Below are 21,367 nucleotides of genomic sequence, written 5' to 3' on the forward strand. Positions count from 1 at the left end.
TGTCTCTGCTAAACAGCTGATTCGGCTGCCATTGTGAATGGTCAAAGTGGAATTCCGTACAATCAGATTGACAGTTGCAGCCAAAATCGAAGAAGAAGCAGCGCAGTGCATTTATTTTGCTCTCGCTGCATTTTTGCACTCTGCGTTTTTTTTTCTGCATAAATCATTCGGCAAAAGTAACTTAATACTTGAAATAATGCTCGCCTTGTTTATCGCGTGTGGCTACGGATAGTGTTTTGCTGCTCGCTTATTTCTTACATTCGTAGCGCCAAATCAAAAATTCTCGACTGCCGCTAGAAAGAGACGGCTGCGCGTTTAATCGGACTCTTAAGATTATGTTGAAACGCTCGTTAAAGGTCCTAATTGCCGTGGTGTTGAGTTTGATGTTCACCGTTTCGCTGGTTAAGATAGTGCTATTGATTTGGTCCTCGCATCCCGCCGCCCCGCACAGCGCCCCACCCCTTCCCACCGTCGACGAATGGCTGGAATCGGAGAACCTAGCGTCCTACAAGCAGTTATTTCGCGATAAAGGTGAGTCTCGTACTGCTTGATTTAATGCCAAATTAAATATCAAAAGGGACGTTGCATTGTGGCTTATCTAGGTTTAAAGTCGTTGCCATTGGCTTTTGTTTATAATTTAAAATTGTTGTATTTGCTGATGGGGTCTCGCCCCGTCCCTTTCTTTCCCACCCACTGAAACTTTCGGTACATTGTTGACGAATTGAGCTTTTAGAGCTTTCTTATTACACGTGCTGCAAAAAAAAACTTGTTATTTTCGGTCGAGCAAACAAATGGAGCACGATTTCTTTAGAACAATCGCTCGATCATTCCTTTTCTTCCAGTTAAAAGAAAAAAGTAATTTCATTCAGGTTCCACCGAGATTTGAACTCGGATCGCAGGATTCAGAGTCCTGAGTGCTAACCATTACACCATGGAACCTCGCTGATCTTCCGCTTTTCTAAAGAGAGCCAAAAATAGCAACCAAACCTGTAAATTCGTTAAATTTTTAAATATAATTTAATACGTATTGAATTCAAATAATATTATTAAAAAACTAAGTTTACTTAAGAAAAAAAAAAAACTTAGTCTAGGTTCTACCGAGATTTGAACTCGGATCGCAGGATTCAGAGTCCTGAGTGCTAACCATTACACCATAGAACCTCTATGGCTAAATAACGCCAAGAGTCACTTTTCCAGTGCAGGTAGACAGATTACATACGAAGATCATTGGGAGAAAGTTGCTCACTGATATTCCCGTCTATTTCTGTGTCATCGAGTTGTTATTGTTCTTTGTTGATTGGCAGAGCGCCAAAAGATAGTTAAACATTTTTTTGTTGCTATGTCTATAAAAAGGTTGATAAACTTGTCTTTGAACTCGAGGCGTTGGAATTATTTAACCCTCGTTACCCAGCGTGCTATTTTCGTAATCTTTATTCGTTTTCATATAAAATATTTGTTTAAAGCGGTTAAGTTTTTTTTTTTAAACCTGCTAATTAAAATAAAAATATATCTTATCAGTAAAACTTGATTAAATGCTACTTTATTGCAACAAAAAATAACTTTATCTATAATATTTAGAACAAAAGAAAAACAAACAAGTTTAAAATGCAATTAGGGGAAAAAATTGTTGTTTTGGAATATAGTAAGCGGGTTCACCTAAGCCTTTTGAATTGGTTGCTTAGAAATAATGAAATAAGCTAATTAAGCACATGCTGCCGTGCCTAATGATAATGTAATTTTAATAAAGCCCGCCAAACAAAAAACAACCTGCTGGATTTGCAAAGGGGTTTAGAGGAGGAAGAGGAAAAGGAGGAGCCCAGGATGCAGCAAAAGCTCATTTTTCCGAAAGGGCTCCTCGTGAATTTTCGGCTCCTTTCGCGGGACACGAGCGTTTTCTGTGTCACTCGGCTTCGGTTTTCGGAGTGTGGCTTTCGGTATAAAATCAATCGTAAAAGTCCTTAAATGCTCAGTTTTGGTTTAACTTTGAGACGCGCTGGTTTCACATTTCCACACGCCTGGGAAGCCGCCGCGTTTTCCCCCGTTTTCCTTGGTACAACGGCAGAAACAAATAATACAAAAAAAAAAAAGAAAAACAACAAAAGACTGAAACGAAACAGATAAAACCAATAACAAGACCAATATAAATGGCCGAAAAACGCCAAAAGTTATGATTTGTTGTGCTCCATCGCGTTCAGTTCTTGCTCATATTTCACCCCACTTTCCCTGCTTTCCACGCAAAAGTTGTCACAACATTCCGTGACAACGAGGGCAACAAAGCCACGAATAGGAGCCCTAACCTATATAGGGTAGCACGTGTTTTTTTTTTTTTGGAGCTCCCTCCTTTGAGACGCCCACTCAAAGCTAATGATCCATGGCTAATCTCTGCTAATACGCGATGGGTCCATGCAGAAAGCAAATTTCGCGCCGAACAATTTTCCACATTTTGGCATATTAATTTTTTATTGTTGGCGTGCTTGGCGGAGTGAAATTATACCCCATCCCCATCACACTTCGGTGCGCAGCCAGTTTATAGGCCTCCAACCTCCAGGAGGAATTGCCTCCGCTGTGTTTTCGGCTCGTGTGTTCCATTATCCCATCTGAATAAACTGACTGACTCATCTCCAGCTTGTCCAATGTGTGTGCACCGCAAAGTGTTTCGCAACATAAGCGTGGAAAATATGCGGAAAAATACATAAACAACATATTTATTTCGAATTATATGATTATAAATGGGTATTAGGGGGTCCAAATTTTACTTTACTTTTTCGATTTGTTCAACATTTTTTATTAGTGTACCTGTCTATTCGTTTAAACTCGTGTTTTTGTTATTTTCGTTACTTTAACTGTCACTGGTTGTCATTGTTGTATTTTTTCGACTTGGTCAGATCAGCCTGCTCATAAAGAATTAATTGGCAATTTATTTTGATGACACTCGTCCCTACCAATGACCATGTCCATGTCCACTCGAAATCTTGTTGTCGCACCTACCATTTTCCCCATAATATCCTCCTTCCCAGTTTTCCTCTTCTACACACGCGCTTAACCTTTAAATCGCATTTACTTTTGACCTGCATATTAATTAATGAGTTAACGGCACGAGAGAAAAAAGGGTCTTGTGCGGTCAATTATGCATAAAGTGGCATTTGGGGAAATGATTTGTATAATGTTTACCAATGTTTGGGGACAGGTTAGGCCAAAGTTGTTCAACCTGTTCTTACATAATGCCAAAGAATGGAAAAATTTTGGTTATAAATGCTGAAAATGTTCTTAAATTAAGAATTATTTTTAAAAATTAAATGTTGATAACTAGACGTTATTCAGTTGTGCAGTGCAAAGTGTTGTATATTTATATAGTGTGGTTTATGTAATTCTTTTGACCTATAAACGGGCAACACATTAACAAAAAAGAAAAATGAATCTCTCAGGTTCCACCGAGATTTGAACTCGGATCGCAGGATTCAGAGTCCTGAGTGCTAACCATTACACCATGGAACCGCGCTGATCACCCGCCGCAAAATCGTTCACTTCGATTTCCGCTACCAAAAATACCCGACGGCCGAGGAAAGTTGATTGAGCTGAGATAGGCAGAAAAGAAAGATGAAATCGGCGTAAAGCAAACATTTGCATATTTCCATAAAGACAGCAATGCGAGTCGAAGAAAATTGGCTGCCCAAATGACAGGAAGGAAAAGGCAAGAAAGTGGAGATTCGGAAGCATTTAGTTTGTGCGACAAAAAGAGGAAATAATTGTTTGGTAAACATTGACCAATGTCCGTCGGAGGCAGAGAAAGCAAACAAAATATTTCCATTTCTTCGTTTGCGGGCCGAAAACCTTTTTCGGTTTCCTCTGCTTTTCTTTATGTTTTGTTTTATTCCGGCTGGCAAGGAAATTAAAAGGAAATTGCTCTTGTTTTGTCGGAAAAAGGAGGTTTTTTGGCTAGTAGGGGCTGTGGAGTATGCGGCTGAACAAATTAAAAGGTTTTATACCCCAACCGAGAGCCTGCGGAGACTCGCAAGCAGTTAAAAGTGACACAAGTGCCAAGAGACAGAAAACGAAGTAAAAAAGAATGAAAAAGCAAAAATACAACACAGTTAACAAAACGGCAAGGAAAACAGAAAACATCGTAAGGCGCACAATAACAACAAGGGCTACACATGTGCAAATAACAAGAGGCCTCATTGTGGGTCCCCCCTCTCGCTCACACTCACTTTCTCGTCCTGCCTCCCTGTCTCTCCCTTCTGCCTGCTCTACCCTTCTCTCACTCTCTTTCTCTGGGTGCCGTAACAGCTGCAACTGTTTTTGTTATGTAGGCCAAAGATGTCAGGGCGGAAACACGCCTCCTGCCTGCTGGCGTCCCTCTCGCACACACACACACACACTGTCTACAGTTAATCGCCCAGAAGGAATACTTCCCTACTATACCTATAACATTATAATGATTTTACCAAGATATCACTTGATTTCATTCACTTATATCTTTAAATCTGTAGACTGTGGTAAGAATGTGATTTCTATTTCCATAGATCACTAGGACTTCCTATAGAGACTAGATGAATTATAGATTTAGTTCTAAGTATTCCTTGTAGGCAAAGTTACCTGTACTGGCGCCGCTCTTCTGCGGTTAGTTATCATTATTGCCACGGCCCTCGACAGCATTTTGTGGCATATCCTCGTTGCTGCTTTTGTTTTTGTGGCATTTGTCAGCCACAATTATAATAATGCAGCAGCCAAGTTTCCCACATCTCGTTTTGGCTTCAGTCGCCTCCTGCTTTGCGAAATTATCATATTGTTGGTTGCTTTTGTGGCGTCCTTGAATGGACAAACAAAGCGTGTGGGGAAAACAAAAAACATTTGCGCATTTCAACGCAAAAGATTATTTTCCACTTGCATAACAGCGGCGGAGAGCAAAAAGTGAGCAGGCCAAAGAAAATGGAAAACAGTTTAGAGCTGATTTTATAGAAAATAGTAGCGAATTTCATACGCATGATACCCTGGGAAAAAACATTTTCAAAATGTTTAATCTATTGCATAAACTATCAAAATCAAGTTGATTGTATGTATGTATTGGATACATGTATTGGATGTAAAATATTTTTTTGCATATTAACACATTTTGTGTTGCCTACTTTTAGGCATCACCAAACTAATATTTGTATTTACCTACAGGCTTTTGTCGGGTCTTGGCCCAATATTCCACGATATCCGCGGTAGCAAAACTTTGCCGCAGTCTCTCAATCTAGCCGCATTTCCCCCATATCCCTAGTCGTGCTCAATCTGCGACTTTCCCGGCCTCCAGTTGGTCCTGGCCCCGAAGTCCTCGCCCCTTTTTCATCCTGCACTTTGTATTAGCATAAAGTACGCATTTCGACCCGGCTGTGCACTAAAGAAATTTGTAGTCATAAAAGTTTCAGTATCTCATGCCTATATTTGGCTCGGCTCGTATCTTTGACCTGAGAACTCCAGAAACCCCAGACTTATGACAAGTTATGGTTAGCGCAGGCCTGACTTGTCCTTTTCGTAGCCACTCTCTTAAATTTTTTGCTTGGTTTTATATTTTGGTCGACTCGTAAAACAACAAAATATGGCACGAGCCATTATTTACTTTACACGCAAGACAAAAGGCGGAAACGGAAATGGTAAATGAAGGGCAGACTGAACATGCACTTGGGGAAAATCAGATAATTGAGTATTAAGTGATGCAATTTGATTAAACAATGAAGTAGATGCCAATATGAAAGGCTCCATTTTTATAAAATTCTGATATAAATCAATTTTTTAATGTTATATGTCGAATCTTTCAATCCTAATTTTTCTGTCAGTGTGTGGGCCATTTGATGACCCCAAAGCAAATGAACAGCTCACTTTCATTACATATTCCGACAGTAAACACACACGAACGCAGACAAACAAATGGCAGACACACGGAGAAAGTTTTGTCAGCTCACATTACCAGATCCCGCACACAGTCGCAGGACCCTCACACAGACACTCACACACAGGAGCACAAATCGCACATTGGTTGGGCAAACAAAAACAAAAATGGCGCCATCAATGGCCACCTTGCCCCATGGTAATGATGATGGCGATGATGATGATCATCGCCAGAGAAGCTGCCTTCGCTGGCTGTTACGAAATTATTGACTTCGGTGGTCGAAAGGGGCGATTCCCGCACGTTTTTGCCCCACTGTCAATGTCGAGTGCGCCATCAATAAATATTGGCCCTGTCCAGAGGTTTTCCTTTCCTTTCGGGCCCACGAATCAAGATGGGTGACTTCTGCACATCGATGTGGCAGCCACCGACAGGATTTTATTGCCCTGTGAAGATGGGATTACTGCGGAGATATCTAGAGTTTGAATGGATAGATAGTGAAAGATATCCGCAGCCGAAAAGGCGACTTCCTCCGATATTTGTAGAGCTAGTTATCAAGTATTAATTCAATAGATCTGAACCTCCATTAGCTTCAGTTCGTTTTTTATGCAACCATCTAAGTTTAGGACAATGTATTGGATACATTTGAAACACTTATCTTTCAAATTGATTTCCTCTCATTTGAGAAAACATTTTTCTCTTCACCCGAAAGTTTCTGCCAGTTTGGCCAAGTTTTCGAATCGATGTTTTTGTCCTGTCGGCTGCAAACTGGCTTGTTTATTATCCCTGTCGAGATGGCACGCGCAAATCGTTTGTAGTTTTTATTGAGCTGTTCTCAGCAATTTCTCTTCGCAGAGGACCATGGCCCCTTTCTCCGCTTTCTCCACTCACGTCTCACACACTTGACTGTAATTGAGTCTCAGCTGCGTAAATAAACATAGCGCAACTATATATAAAAAGGCAACTACATAGAACCAGCAAAACAGCGCACGCAATGGGTTGAGCTACTTGAGTACGAGGTACATGTACGAGTAGGTCGGGAATAGTTGTCCTTGCCAGGTCAACAACAAGGATTCACTGGAAACATCAGAAAGTTTGAACCTATCTATGACTCCAAGTAATGCTGGGTAATACAGGGCATATGCCATTGGTATCGAGAAAAGTATTGTAGTTCTTGAAAATAGGTGTCGCCTTAAATTAAAAGGACTTTAGTTTCTTTCGGTGTCCTTGCTTTTGTTGCTCCCTGCACTTTCAAGTTAATGACAGCAATTTGAGGCGGGCAACAGCGGGGAGCGAGGAGGTGTGTGTGCTTACAATGCCATCAAACGCTCCTAGTTTCCCTCGATTTTCCCCATTTTCACCGCTTTTTCCCAAGGATGCAGATAGACGGTGTTGTTGTTTCGTTGCCACTGTCATTTGGCACTTGCCACTTGAAAATGTGTTTAAAATTAAGGCTGCGGGGCGTCAGGGGGAAGGAGACTCTTCCTGCCAGCTAATGGCGGTCATGAAGGCACTGGATTAGAGAAAAGCGGGCGGGACGAAGTGGCAGGGGGAAATGGAGGGAATAAACTTTCATTTTGATTTAAGCTTTTGGCAAGTTTCATATATTTTCTTGGCAGGCAAAGAACGAAAATTACTGCGAAATTGGAGGAGAAAATGCGGAAAAGAGGAAAAACGAGAATCACTATAAAGCAGCTTACAGTGCAATGCTTAAATGGAAAATGGAAGGAATGTTTATTAGATTTCGAAACATATTATACCTTTAAAGTTTAGATTTTCAATAAATCCAAGTAATTATATTGAGGAATGCAGTCTCTATTCATTTCATTCCATTTTAAATTTTGTTCTTCTTTCAACTTCTCATCCACTTTATTTTAGGTATTTATTTTTTCATTTAATTAAACTTTTACCTAACTAATACAAATAGTGTGCATATATATAGAGTTTTGTTACCAACGACCACGCCCCTCGCCCCCAGTCAGCTGCCGTCGGCTAGTAATCCGCAGCTATGCATGAAATATGTCAAAACTTTGCGAGCAAAACTTTTTTAATAAATTAAAATTTACAAAACAACGAAAAGTGGGCGTAACGAAAAATCCGAAAGGCCGTGGCCAACATGACTTAGCCATTAAGTTGTGAACGAGCCCGATATATAGGGTGCATTAACTGGAACGCTAAGTGCAAAAGGAAGTGAGATCACCATGTGGTCGCCCGAGTCGGAAATAAACTCCATTGCCATGGCCACCACAATGCGCCATTCGCAGTCCTCGTCCTCAGGTGAGTTTGTTGATAAAAAGTGGGAGGCACTAGGCCGTGTGCACCGGCTGCATCAAATTCAGATTAGGTTTCTTTATTTGATTTTGGCTAACGCGGCGTATGCGCAATATGGCGCTCATTCTCGAGTGCTTCCGTTTCCGCTTCCCCTGAGCAGCTATAACGGTGCACAGAGATACACATTGTTTATTAAAACAAAGCTAAAATATTCATTTTTTCGTTTAAAGACTTCACCGTGAAACTCCAGAATTAAGCTGGCTTAACCTTCGCATTGAGCCTCACGTGTGCAATCGTTGCACTTTTTCCCATTTCTAATTAAAACGAAAGTCAAGAGCGGTTCGAGCTGGCTTTTCCCCATTCGTGGACTGGTTGGAAATCGCTTGCATGCCAGTGACATAACCCTGCGAAGAGGGCAGATCGTGGGGTAAATCTGCGGGAAGGGAAGGGGAGTTTTGGACCCCCTGAAAGCCAGTCCGAAATGCAAAACGCAAATGGGCAGCAAAGTGCTCTTATGCACGTAATGTATAAGCGCTTTTCGGGGGCGGGAAGGCCTAAGTCTAGCCGCAGTTATAGACCGGGAAATCGAAATGGCAAAGTGCAGGCCAAATGATGCAACATCTGCAGTGTTTGGCCAAGGAAAATGCAGTCCTTAAAGGCGTTTAAAAACCGAAATGGTAGAACCGTTCTTAAATGCAGCAAACACTGTAAAACGAGATACAAATTGAATTAAATGCGAGTCAGCATTGTGTCAAAAGGATAATCCTTGAAACCTCATTAATGACAGCCCTCAACCTGATTGCCACTTAAATTCCGACGACTGATAGGATTAATTGACGCTTTTTTAATTCCATTTAGTCGACTGAAAGGGAATGAGTGCATTAATGCGCTTCCACTGTTTCCTTTTCGGCCAATTAAGCGATGTCAATAAGTGTCATTTAACAGGGTTGCAGATCGGAAATGACATTTTTACCATAGATTCAAGCTTTAAGATTGAAAATACCAATTGAAATATTCACATATAGCAAAAGTCCAACTTTTAACTATATTCCTAAAACAATAAATTGATTATCTCAACCAATTCGCAATAAGTGAATTATTTTTCACAGCAGGACCTTCGATGCACACACACACGTCCTGCACGCACACACTCAAATATGAATACAAATACGAACTCGAAACTCCAATTGGCAAATGCCAAAGTGATGCAGCTTCGTTCGTGTAAATTTGTTTATGCGAATTTTCATGTTGCCAGTGAAAGCGAAAGAGGGCGGCCAATGAAGGGTGGGGAAAGTGGAAATGGAAGGAGAAAGCCGCATATCCTGCCCATGTATGCATGTGTGCGGCTGTAGGCAAGCAAATATTCCATGTTCCACCTGCGTTTTCCGAATTTCCATACCCTCGTGCGGAGCCTAACAATTGGGCGCAGGTGCTTGCCTTCCACACAGGAGGTCCTTGGGTCCCCGCAGGAATTCATGAATAAAGCGGGCTCGGTTACATTTCGGTTATATTCAGAGGGTTCTATGAGCATTTAGCGCAGAAGTTGATATTCAAATGTACGACAACTTTAATGAAACTTAAATAAAACCTAAAATGAAACGCAATTGCTGAAATATATCTCAATATACTCGTACTAGTGGTTTTACCTTAGAGAATCACATCGAACTATCTATTATATTATTTCCTATATATTTATCTACTCCAAAGTGATTTAACTATCCTTAAGGGTATTTGCTTGGCCACCCACTGCCATCAAAACTTCCGATGACCGCCCTTCTGCCATTCGGGCCATTAATTGCCGGGCTCGAGAGAAAGGCTTTCGCTGGCAGTGCAGTGCATTGCAGTCGGTGCTGATGGCAGTTGGCAAATGTTTTCTGCCATGTTTGCCACATATATGTGGGTATATGTATGTACGGAGGTAGCGGTTACCTAAATCGGTTCATGTTTGCGGTTGCGCCCCGGAAAACCCCTCCGTCCACTGGCTGCAACATTAATACTTTGGCATTATGGTTTTAACCCAATTTGGCCTCTCTTTACCCAGTTAGATGCAGGCAAGGCAAAAAATAATCCGGAAAAATCGAGAAGCGGAGGTAAAAGTTGCAGGCTCATGTCAGTGGGTTTTTCACTGCTTTTCAGTGGGCGTGTCGTCGGCGTTTTCCGCCCCTGCGCTTCGCTTGTGTGTGTGGGTGTGTGCATTAAAGTTGCAAATTGGTTTTTGTGGATTTTCGCGTCTAAGACCGGGGAAAATGCAGTTTTCCGCCCGCCAGCCAAAAACAAAAAGGCCACGTGCTTAATTAAATTGCTCAAAACAGAGTAGAGATCAAATAGCGAAACTTTGAAAACAACGCTTACGCCATGTGCAAATTTTGATTAGGTTCAGCCAAGGGGTTCCTAATGGCCTTAAATTAATGAATAAATAATGGAATTTATGCCATCCTACCATCTGCCAGCCAGCCGGAAGTAGGTTAAGGGTTTTTTTTTCGGGGCGGTTGTTTGCATAACAATTGTGCAAATGCCAGAGCTGTAATGACTTTTAATTCAGCAATTGGAATTTCATTTGAATTTGCATTTTGTGGAAGTGCGGCTGAAACAATGCCATAAAATTGTTATACGATGGGAAGTGAAGAGTTGTTGCAGTGAAATTGGGCCAAATAAGTATGCAAAATGAACAACGCTGCTTGGAGATGGCCACTCAACATTATTATTTTATAAAATAAGGCACATTAATTGGGGCAAACAACAACTATTTCTATAATTGCATAAATAAATGAAGCATTGGTCAACTCACATGTGCCTACCATTTTTCAGCCTGACTACTCTGTTATTGAAAATTTATCGCCAAGCAATTATGGTCGACATAAAGCAATTTAATATGTTTTCATAGACCAATTGCAATCACCATTTCTAATAGCATTTCTGTGCCAGCACTGAATTGCATTTCACATACCCGCGCTCAACTGCAATACTCCCACTCAATTATAAATCGATGGAATGCAAATTGCAGCTGCATCTCATGTCCGTACAATTTATTTCGAGAATTTATTTCCACCTCCCTCCCTCCTTGACATTCCCGAGTGTGAATAATGCCCCTGGCTGATGATTCGCCCCTTTCCTCCTGCGGTTTTCTAATGCAGCCAAAGCAGCCGCAGTGCCAAATGTGCGCCAGCATCCAGCATCTAGAATCCCTGCCACTCGGAGTCCCATCGGCAGCAGCTGCTGTCGCCAAGGGGCACTCAAATTAAGCGACATTTAATGTCACACCTTCTTGGTGAAAAGGGGCTTCTTGTGGTTAGGGGCGGGTGGCATGCCCCCGTGTGCGAGTGAGCGGCGAACATCTGTTTGCCTTCAAAGTTGCGGCGTGCGGCTTGTGCGGGATGCCCGCATGCAAAGGATACAAGTTTGCATCCTTGCCACAAAAATGTGAGGCGACCAGGGGAAAGGGACTACAGGCTGGGAGAGGAGAGCAGACAAAGGTGAGCTATGTAGACAGGTGCAACAGCTGCGGCTAGCTTGTCGATGGCCAAAAGAGCTCCAAGTCAGAGCCTTTTTGAAATGCACTCAAACAAAAGTGTTAGTTCTACCTGGCTTGGAGTTTTTAAAAACTAAAATATTTGCTCTGTATTCTCATTTTCCTGCTCCTAGAGCCTCTCTTGCCTTTTCCTGCCTGGTTTTTTCTTATCGCCTGCCAACGAGGCAGTCATCTTGTCCGAGATTCTCGGCTGTGGCATCATTTGCAGGCAATTGCCAAGGCAGCACCTTCCCCTCAAACTGGGCCTTTTTTCCGAATGCCTGCCGCCTGGTGTGAGTGTTTAAAAATTTCATTGCAACGCTCATTTTGTCTGTCCAGGCTTAGGTAAACTGCAGTTCGGGAGGGGCAGGGAAAGGGCAAGGGAACTATGTGATGATGGCTTCTTTTCCTGCACTTCCGCTGTCTGCGTCCCTGTCACTTTTTCTGGCCCCGTCCTTTTGTCCTGTCTCCATAGCTGTCGCTCCCCGGAGGCCGAGTCTCTGCACATCCTTGTGTTTGTGTCTAAATGTTTTTCCAAATAAATGAAATTGTTCTCTCTGGCTGGAAAGAGTATAGTTTGTCTGGAGGGCGAGATTTGAGATTATAGAGCTCACCAGGTGTTTTGAATTTGCCTAAGGTCTTTTTGCTTCTTGCTAGGCAGTGGGCTAATAAGTGACTTTCCACAGTTTTATTCTCTAATTTAAGTTTTAATAAAATATTCAGTTCGTTATTAACTCTAATTTCCTGGTTAAAGTCTGCCGTAATTAGACAAAATAAAGTTTAGCAGTGGAAAGTGTAACACATCCACGTCGTATTACCACATCCAACAGCATTTCAGTCATATTTTGGCTACATATTTCGCCCAAACTGCGAGATTTATATTGAAAGTAGACGGAATAGAGAGGGGAAGACGGAAGCGGGGGAATCCTGCGAGGAATCATGCCTAAATGGGGAGAGGTGAGCACAGCTTGCTGTAAGGACACTTGGGAGCCAACACGGAGAAAATCAGAGCGAGTGAGAGCGAGAGAGGTGACTGTTGCCGTTTGTGGGCCTACACTGCGTATACGTAATTTGCCGAGTCTGTTGCCAAAGTGGCATTTGAATTTATGCCGCCACTTGAGGCAAGTGTGGCACGCCCAGCAGTGTGAGTGCTGCATTCGCATGAGCCCCCCTCCCTACACTCGAGCATGAGTTTCTGCTGCAAAGCAGCAGTGCGCTTTATTTCAAATTAAACATGCAAATATTCCTGGCACCCACATCCTTCGCTGCGACTGCTTGTTTTCTTGCTGGCTGTCTGCTGCAGACAGGCAACATAAATTATTGTAAGCAGATGAAATATTTGTGGATGAATTTGTTGCAGCTGTCGAGTGCAGCCAGCGCACATTGTTCGCTCAGCTTCACGATTGCCGCCAGAATATCCCCTCGAAACTTTAAGCTCCACTCGGGTGTGCAGCTTAAACAAAACAACAAAATAACAAAAAAAGGGGGAGCTATATGAAAAATGTACTACAGTACCTGCCCTTCTCTCTGCGAATCAAATATTTTGCGAGTGAGCTTCATTTTCTCGTGGAAAAACATTTGATCTAAAAATGAAAATAAATATAAAGCGAATTTCAGTTCATTGTAAGACTAGAAGGTTTAATAAAATGTGCATTTTCTACCTTTTTTTTATATTAAGAACTAAGATAATATTTTTTGAGTGCACAAAGGAGATGAAAAGTGGAGGTGGGACGAAGGGGGGTTGGGAACACACACAGGATGTCCTCGGTGGAAGATGAAGCTGGCAATTTTATCATTTTTCACTTTGGTAAACAAACACAAAAGGAGCAAGGGGGTTAAGGAAAATATTGCGGCTTTTGTTGTGGCAACCTTAATCGCCCCCCCTACGTCCCTGCCCTGCCTGCAGCCCCCGCGCGCCCCTCTGCGATCGAATGTCATTCAAATTGTAATTTCTGCAGCCTCCATCGTCGGAGAACAATCGATAAAAAAGGATAAAGCAAAGAGCACAACAATGGAGGGATAACAAAGGAGCAGGAGCACAAAAAGAGGGAAAACGATGGAAAAGCGGGGCATTCCGCAAGGAAAGCGGAGGAAAAGCGAGGGCAGACAGTCAAAAGCAAACAATAAACAGCGAAATCATTCCGTGCATCCCTTTGGAAAAGGTGGCATTGTGCAATAACAGCGCGTTACGAAATTGTAAAATCAATTTCGTGAAGAATGATAAAGACATGTAACGTGTAACAGAAAAAACAGCTTACAATTTCATTTTCTAGTTTTCCAACCAACTTTGAAATTCTGTGCTCTTTAAATGGAATAGAAGACATAAACAATTTATAAAGGACTTGAGTAAGCTGCTTTCTTTTGCTGCAAATCCAAAAGAAAACCTCCCTATCCATTAAACACTGTACTCCTCGCTGGGGACATTAAATTTTCTGGCCTTAAGCAGCCCTTGGCTAATAGGCCAAGTTGGCTCGTTCTGCAAACATTTGCCCAGCACTTTGGCGGCGCTTCGCCTGGGCCAACCTGCCATCCTTGGGCTAATGAGCGAACAAAAGAGTTTGGAGGCGGGCGAATCCCCACTGCCACGGGCAAATTCGAGAGCCAGCAGGTCTAGCCAGGAGTTGTTTGTCAAAATTAACACAAGCAACACAAGCAACAGCAAATGGGTCAGATGCATTGCTCACCCGAAGATGCCTCCCTCAGGTCCGACTTGGTCCTCATCCGCAGCTTTGTCGTCTATAAGGGACGTCCTCCAGATCATGCCAGCCGCTTCGATATATCCATGGTAGTTAGCCACATCAACGTGGGAGGCGCCATGCGTGTGGCCACGGGTGGCAAGACTTTTCCCTCGCTCAAAGTGAAGTTGTGCTTCGGTGAATCAATGGGTAAGAATTTCCATAGAGGCATTCTGAGTCTTTACTAAACCTCACTATTTAATTTTGAAACTGTGCAATGATGTTTTGTATTCACATACAAATGTGTCTATTGCTATCATTTCGTGCACATGCTACAAATTAAATTATTCCACCCCATAAACTTAATTAATTATAGATGGCTATCAGCAGGCAGGACGACATGAAAACATCAAGCATACGCCTCGTTGCTCGTTTCGCATAAGTAATTGATTCGGCAAAGAAATTGACTTATTTATAATTCAATAATTCGCCGGACTAACCGAAAATATAATGAAAACAATCGACCGAATTTCCAGTGCCCAAGTGTGAATATTCTATTAGAGGCTTAACTCGAGGCTCTCCAAATCGAATTGCTCGGAATTGTGGAATTAGATCCAGCTCAAAGTTCTTTTAATTACTTTTATTTTGATGTCGTTAAGTAACTTTTGATAAGGGAATTAACTCTGTCTCTACTTTGTCCTTTCTCAGTGGGTGTTCACTTGGGGCGATATTCACCTGCCTTCCCTCATCATTTCAGCTGCGACTGTCAAAAGTCGGCCTCATCAGTCATTGCTGCTCCCCCCGCAGCTTTCACTTGACATTTATCCTCATCATCATGCCCGTTCCCATGCCCATCATCTGTATCATCATCATCATCCTGGCACGTCGCGCTTTAACCTTCGGAAGGCATTTTCATTTAGCCGCCTTCCCCCTCGGCTTTGTTTGTCAGCTCGCCACTTTGGTGACTTTCCCAGCTTTTCCGCCGTCACCCAGTCGCTGGTCCTTAATTAAAAACGATTAGTAATTCCTGTTCAGCCATCGGGCCAAAGGTCGCTTGCTGCAGCGCCATTAAATATGCAGTGGAAATACTTTAATTATACAAATAACCAGGGATTCTCGTAGTTGGACGCCAAAAAGGGCAAGCGAGTTTTCCGCAGAAACGAAACTTTTCATTGTGGGCACTTTGTGGGCCGTTCGGGCATTTTTCTGCCATCGAAATACGTACATATTCCTATCGCCTGGGCCAAATCAAACGGAAGTTGTTCGTTTCGCGCGAAATATGAACAAGTTAGGAATTCTGGGCGTGGTGGCCAGTGGGGCTTTGGAAATACGAAAGAAATTGGTAACGAAATGAATTCGTTTTCGAATGTCAGGCACGCAAACTTTGCCTACCACCAACTGTATACCCCCTCCTCGAATATTCTATTATTTGTACTTTTTCCGAGGGGAAGTGAGGAGGTCCTGCCACCACCACCACCCCCTTTCGGCCACAATTGGCCTGGGTTTCGTTTGCACGTTACTCGCTTTGCGGTCTGTCGTGGTCCGTACTTTTTTCGCACTCCTGCGGTCCCTGGCTTAGCTGGATTTTGTGGTCCGCTGTGGGAGCCGGGCTTAAGTGCATTTCACCGAGGTTAACTAGCCGGATAGTCTGACTTTTCCTGGGTTTAATTTGGGCTTACCATCGGCAGAGATTCCGCACCCCAAACTTGTCTCATAAATACATTACCAATTTTTGGCACTGCCACCTTTGAGGTCGAAATAAAGTCTCATTTATATCCTACCAAAGTTATCTTTAGGGTTTTTTCATAAGTTGTAATAAAAGATTTTTAAACTTGAATGATTTTCTTCTGGGAAAATAGTCGTCTTTACCAAAGGCAGAAATTGGAAAATTGTTCGTGCTCGTCGTGAATATTTCAACTATAATTTTTCTTTGCTCCAGGACAGTTGAACTTATTTTTCCCCTTCGAAGTTACTTCGCATATTAAATGCAACCACTGTGTTTTCCATTTCCTCCCTTTTCTCACCTCCTTGGAGTTTTCCCGCTTTGTTTTTGTCACCCACTTACATTTTTACATGGTGAAAAGTCAAACCTACAGCAACAACTGAACTGCAATAATGCCAAATGGAAGTTATTCGCCGAATTGAGATTGGGGGGAGCAGCGGGAGCCTCGTAACTACAGGGTTAAGCTTTCAAGGAATCGCTTGGGGGTGGAGAAAAGGTCCTTACGTGACAGTGGGGAACCTCTTGTTTTCGATTTCAGCCGGCGATAAGCGACAAACAACGCATTAAGTGTCGTTTCCCTGGCTATTTTCGGTTTGGCATTGGGTTAAGTCATAAAAAATTGAATCGTAATTGATTGGAAGTTTGTTGAGGGCACACAGAAATGGGTGGAATCGACGGCATTGACGTAGTCGCCTGGCCAAATTAGTTGTCCTGTAATTTTAGACACCATCGGAAGTCGTTGAGCCCAGAGTTATAGCGACGGATGGAGGCTCGACGTTGATGGCGACATTGGCAAACAGTTGACATGACGGCAAAGTTGCCGAAACTTTAACCATTAAACTCAATTACCAGAAAAGTTGGTGGCCCTCTCCTTGTAAGGCGCTCCATTCCCCTCATTACACACAGTAATGAACTACACAGTTAAAAATTGCCATTATAAGCCTTGTTAATCATCGCATACTTTCCGCCCGTTTTCAGGAATCTCCTCCTTGTCGAGCTGCGGCGATCCGGAGCGTCTGCCGGAGCTGCCCCCCTTGGACGAGCAGCGTCTTCAGCGGGCCGCATTGCATCTGCAGCAAAAGCTGATCCTGCGCGAGTGGCTAAAGGATCACCGGCTGCAGCATCACTACCAACGGCTGCTGGCCGTGGAGGTCGCCTCGCTGGAGGACGTCTACTGGCTGGAGGACTCACGGGCCAGCAAGATCCTCGGCAAGGACTGGCAGTTGTGGTCAGGAGCACGGCAGAACCTGCCCACGTCCAAGGCCCAACTGGACGCTCTGAAGGCGCAGCTCTGGTCGACGGTGGTCAAGAGCAGCCAGCACCAGGACGCTTGGACATGGGGCGGCATGCTGGTCGTATCCGTCTCAGTCGCCGGCCTCGTCACCCTGGCTGCCATGACGCAGCCTTCATTGGCCCCAGAGGTAAAAGCAAGGGGATTTTAAATACCGATTGTGTGTGTTACGGATTGCTCACTAAAGAATTTTTACCCGTAGGCCCGCCATTCCCTGCTGCAATATGTCACCGGGAAGTATTTGCTGCCCGCCAATTGCAAGGTGCAGTGGGATTGGAAGGATCCCGCCAGCGTGGGCGGCACCATGTGCTTCGTGGTGCGCTTCTTCCAGCGCAACGGCCAGCCATATCCCATCTGTGATACGGACCACTTTTTCGTCGAGGTCACCGAGGGCACTCGCAAGGTGGTCACCATTAGCGAACTGGGCTCCTCCACCGATCCCAACAACGCCAACATCGCCAAGGTCAAGTTCACGGTTCGCACTGCGGGCCAGTACAAGATATCCGTGCTGATTGGCGCCAGCCACATCGCCGGATCGCCCTTCCTGCGATCCTTCCTGCCAGGAGCCATCGATGCCAGGCGCTCGAGGTTCATCAGGCCCGCCAGCACGGTCATCTGCTGCGCAGGTGCACCCACTTTGATGCACATAGAGCCACGGGATGAGTTTGGCAACTCCTGTCTGTTCGACCAGAATCAATCGGATGAGGCGCTGCAGGTACAGGATGTTCATTTTCTGTACAACACTTTTAGCTGACTTTTTTGTGTAACTTTGCAGGGCTACCAAGTGGCAATATACGACCTCCATGGAGTTCCAGTGGAGAAACTGCAGCATGCGATTGTCTTCGCCTACGACAAGGTCAACTCCCGGGTGTCGGTGACTGCTCTGTTTCCGGAACCGACTTGTCTACGGGCAGTGATCAGCTACCGGGATCAGCAGCTGCCCAACGGCGACTTCGACATCATTGTGCTGAGCAGTAAGTGTGGGGATAATAATCTTTGCAGAAGTTAATAAATCTGTAACCCCTTCCAGGCAGCGACACCACCTTGGTTCACAAGAACATAGCCTCCCGGAAGCACAACATCTGCTACGAGGCCAAACTGCTGAGTATTTTCGGTGTGTCCAAGAACAAGCCGAGGAAGGTGCTCTGCTATGTGGGACCCAAGCAGGTGAGTGGTTATCTGGGGAGCACGTTGACATCGGGTGAAATGTGAGGGCTCAGAACTCGCTGATCTTCCAGGTGACCATCAAGGAGATGATCCTCAAGTTCATCCCCAAGAGGATTGCCACATTCCGGCTGTGTCCGTCAACCAAGTTCCATTTCCTGCCGCAGTTGGTCTCCCAGTTGCACGGCCCTGTTTTCATCATAGACGACGGAGCCCAACCAAAGATCGAGTTGGCCTCCAAGGATCGGAATATCATAGCTGCCACCTTCACTCATTTTCTGCTGAAGAACATTGGTGGATCCGAGACCTTCAAGGATAAGCAGGATTTCTTCTACCACGAGGTTCGCAAATTCCATGCCAGCTACTATCACGAGAAGATGGCCCTGAAAGTGCAGCGGGAGAAAATCCTGGAAAGCAGCATGAAGGCCGCCAAGGGTTTCTCGGTGTCCGACTGGTGTGGCAACTTTGAGGTCACCTTCCAGGGCGAACAGGGCATCGACTGGGGTGGTTTGCGGAGGGAATGGTTTGAGCTGGTCTGCAGCGCCCTCTTCGACGCCCGCGGAGGTCTCTTCTGCACCTTCCACGACAAGCACCAGGCGCTGGTCCATCCGAATCCCACGCGTCCTGCCCATCTGAAGCTGAAGCACTTCGAGTTCGCCGGCAAGATGGTGGGAAAGTGTCTCTTTGAGAGCGCTCTGGGTGGCACCTATCGCCAGCTGGTCAGAGCCAGATTCAGTCGCTCTTTTCTGGCTCAACTTATTGGTCTGAGGGTGCATTACAAGGTTAGTCGGCAAAAACGAGATAATAAATCATGATCTTATCTAAATGCGTTCCTTACCTACCAGTACTTCGAGCAGGACGATCCCGACTTGTACCTGTCCAAGATCAAGTACATTCTGGACACCGATCTGGATGCCACGGACACGCTGGAGCTGTACTTCGTGGAGGAGATGTACGACTCCAGTAGTGGGCAGCTGAGCAAGACCATCGAACTGATACCCAACGGGGCCAGGACGCGGGTGACCAATGCCACCAAGAACCAGTACCTGGACGCCCTGGCTCAGCAGCGTCTGTGCAACAACGTCAAGGATGAGGTGGATAGCTTCCTGAAGGGTCTGAATTCCATTATACCAGATAACCTTCTCAGCATTTTTGATGAAAACGAACTGGAGGTGAGTGTTATTATAAGCTTTTATAATTAGCTCATTTAATTTCACGGCGTTAAATAAACATTTTCTCATGTGCAGCTGCTGATGTGCGGAACTGGGGAGTACTCCATCAGCGACTTCAAGGCGCACCACATCGCCAACGGCAATTCGGCTGAGTTCCGGCGGGTTTTGGCCTGGTTTTGGGCCGGAGTGAGCAACTTCAGCCAGACAGAGATGGCCCGCCTGCTTCAGTTCACCACGGGATGCTCCCAGCTGCCGCCCGGGGGATTCCAGGAGCTGAATCCGCAGTTCCAGATAACGGCGGCCCCGACCTTTGGCAACCTGCCCACGGCGCACACCTGGTGGGTGAACTTTTTCTCTTTCCATCGTCCATTATTTGCCTTCAATCTCTTCGTTCTCTAAAAAACGAAACTTTTTCGATTGCAGTTTTAACCAGCTGTGTTTGCCCGACTACGAGAGCTACGAGCAGTTCGAGAAGTCGCTGCTTTTGGCCATCAGCGAGGGCAGCGAGGGATTCGGCATGGTCTAGATATATAGGATAATAGAGGAGAGGAGGGGGGTGGCTATAGCCCTCGGTTTTTGTCTGCTACGCTACTGTGTTCCTTTCTGTGCGCTTTATATGTCACGCTAGCAACTAAGTGAACTAGTCCGTAAGCCTGCCTAGTGATAATTGCAATTAAATTCAGTCCCTGGATAGATATATTATTATCCCTCGGCGGGTGATCCCTTAAGCAATAATAATCACGGATTAGCCGGCGTAGCGAGTGTAGTTTTAGTCGAGTCAAGATGCAAATTAAAACCGAATATATATCATCATCAAAAGGAATGTGATACTTGTATAATAGACTAATGCAACCTAAGCGTTATGGGAATCTTTTAAACTACCTATCGGTAAAGCAAATAAGTAGCCATAATTCCGAAAACTACTCTAATTAAATGTTAGTTGCGCTGTGTAAAGAGACCCCAGAGAAACCCAAGCTGGTGGCAAACCAAGAGTTTGTAGCATACTGAACTAAGAACTAATTGTAATCGTTATATTGTCGAAACATTCACAATGAGCAATGTTTATATGCATTTCTTCTATCGAAAATCCAAATACAGAGGTGGTCAAAAGTATTTACACAACGAGCTTTTTTTTCAATTAGTTGACAATTGAAAAAAAAGCTCGTTGTGTAAATACTTTTGACCACCTCTGTATATAAGGCCAAATTCTGGTCCAACTCGAATACAATCCCAAATCCTTCTCCCTCGCTGTGCTCTCCTAAAAGCAATATGTGGAAGCAAATGTTGAAACGTAGTTTTTAAATGTTGTTGATTCGCAAAGCAAAAATCAAAGAAGTCATACTAATTAAAATTTAGTAAATGTAATGGAATTGTAGTTGTTGAGAGAACTCTAAAAGCTTATACAGAGGTGGTCAAAAGTATTTACACAACGAGCTTTTTTTTCAATTGTCAACTAATTGAAAAAAAAGCTCGTTGTGTAAATACTTTTGACCACCTCTGTATATCAATCGGTTGGCGGAGGGTTGGTTCAAATGGTTAAAAGTAATAAAAATCTACTGTTTAGAACGGAAGTGCTGGTGTTTTATTGGTGTAAGGCTCACATGAAAGAGATGGTAAGATAGATTTGTTTCACCTTCTCTTCATATCGGATTATAAAATGCACTTCCCAAGGTGTGCACTTATATAAGTTGTAT

At 44.0% G+C, this 21,367-nt stretch overlaps 1 protein-coding gene and 3 non-coding genes across 8 annotated transcripts; 1 reads left to right on the forward strand and 3 right to left on the reverse strand.

The window, feature by feature from the left end:
* Positions 1-86: 86 nt before the first annotated feature.
* On the forward strand, positions 87-20,766 carry LOC117142845 (apoptosis-resistant E3 ubiquitin protein ligase 1). 5 transcript variants are annotated; one of them, XM_033307118.1, is made up of 10 exons: positions 1,982-2,050; positions 7,812-8,146; positions 17,025-17,467; positions 17,540-18,052; positions 18,113-18,311; positions 18,368-18,504; positions 18,558-19,283; positions 19,347-19,673; positions 19,749-20,011; positions 20,097-20,766. In XM_033307118.1, exons 2-10 carry the CDS (start codon positions 8,071-8,073, stop codon positions 20,197-20,199), a joined length of 2,787 nt encoding a protein of 928 aa, XP_033163009.1. In that variant the 5' UTR covers positions 1,982-2,050; positions 7,812-8,070; the 3' UTR covers positions 20,200-20,766. The 5 variants fall into 5 exon arrangements, with proteins under 5 accessions (XP_033162990.1, XP_033162999.1, XP_033163009.1 ...); XM_033307099.1 differs by lacking the exons at positions 1,982-2,050; positions 7,812-8,146 and adding an exon at positions 87-531; XM_033307108.1 differs by lacking the exons at positions 1,982-2,050; positions 7,812-8,146 and adding an exon at positions 87-531 and having other exon boundaries at positions 18,576-19,283.
* Positions 868-939, reverse strand: Trnaq-cug. Its single transcript has one exon. It is a non-coding gene; the product is annotated as a tRNA-Gln (tRNA).
* Positions 1,090-1,161, reverse strand: Trnaq-cug. Its single transcript has one exon. It is a non-coding gene; the product is annotated as a tRNA-Gln (tRNA).
* Trnaq-cug lies at positions 3,424-3,495 on the reverse strand. Its single transcript has one exon. It is a non-coding gene; the product is annotated as a tRNA-Gln (tRNA).
* Positions 20,767-21,367: the final 601 nt, after the last annotated feature.

The sequence above is a fragment of the Drosophila mauritiana genome, chromosome 2L, assembly GCF_004382145.1.
Source record: "Drosophila mauritiana strain mau12 chromosome 2L, ASM438214v1, whole genome shotgun sequence".
Lineage (NCBI taxonomy): Eukaryota > Metazoa > Arthropoda > Insecta > Diptera > Drosophilidae > Drosophila > Drosophila mauritiana.

Excerpts from the sequence above, each read along its gene's own strand:
- LOC117142845 (XM_033307081.1), top strand. The coding sequence starts at position 14,311 with ATGGGTCAGATGCATTGCTCACCCGAAGATGCCTCCCTCAGGTCCGAC. Across the intron at positions 18,505-18,557 it reads GCTATGTGGGACCCAAGCAG|AACTCGCTGATCTTCCAGGT; the intron begins GTGAGTGGTTAT and ends GTGAGGGCTCAG. Across the intron at positions 20,012-20,096 it reads CTGCCCACGGCGCACACCTG|TTTTAACCAGCTGTGTTTGC; the intron begins GTGGGTGAACTT and ends TTTCGATTGCAG.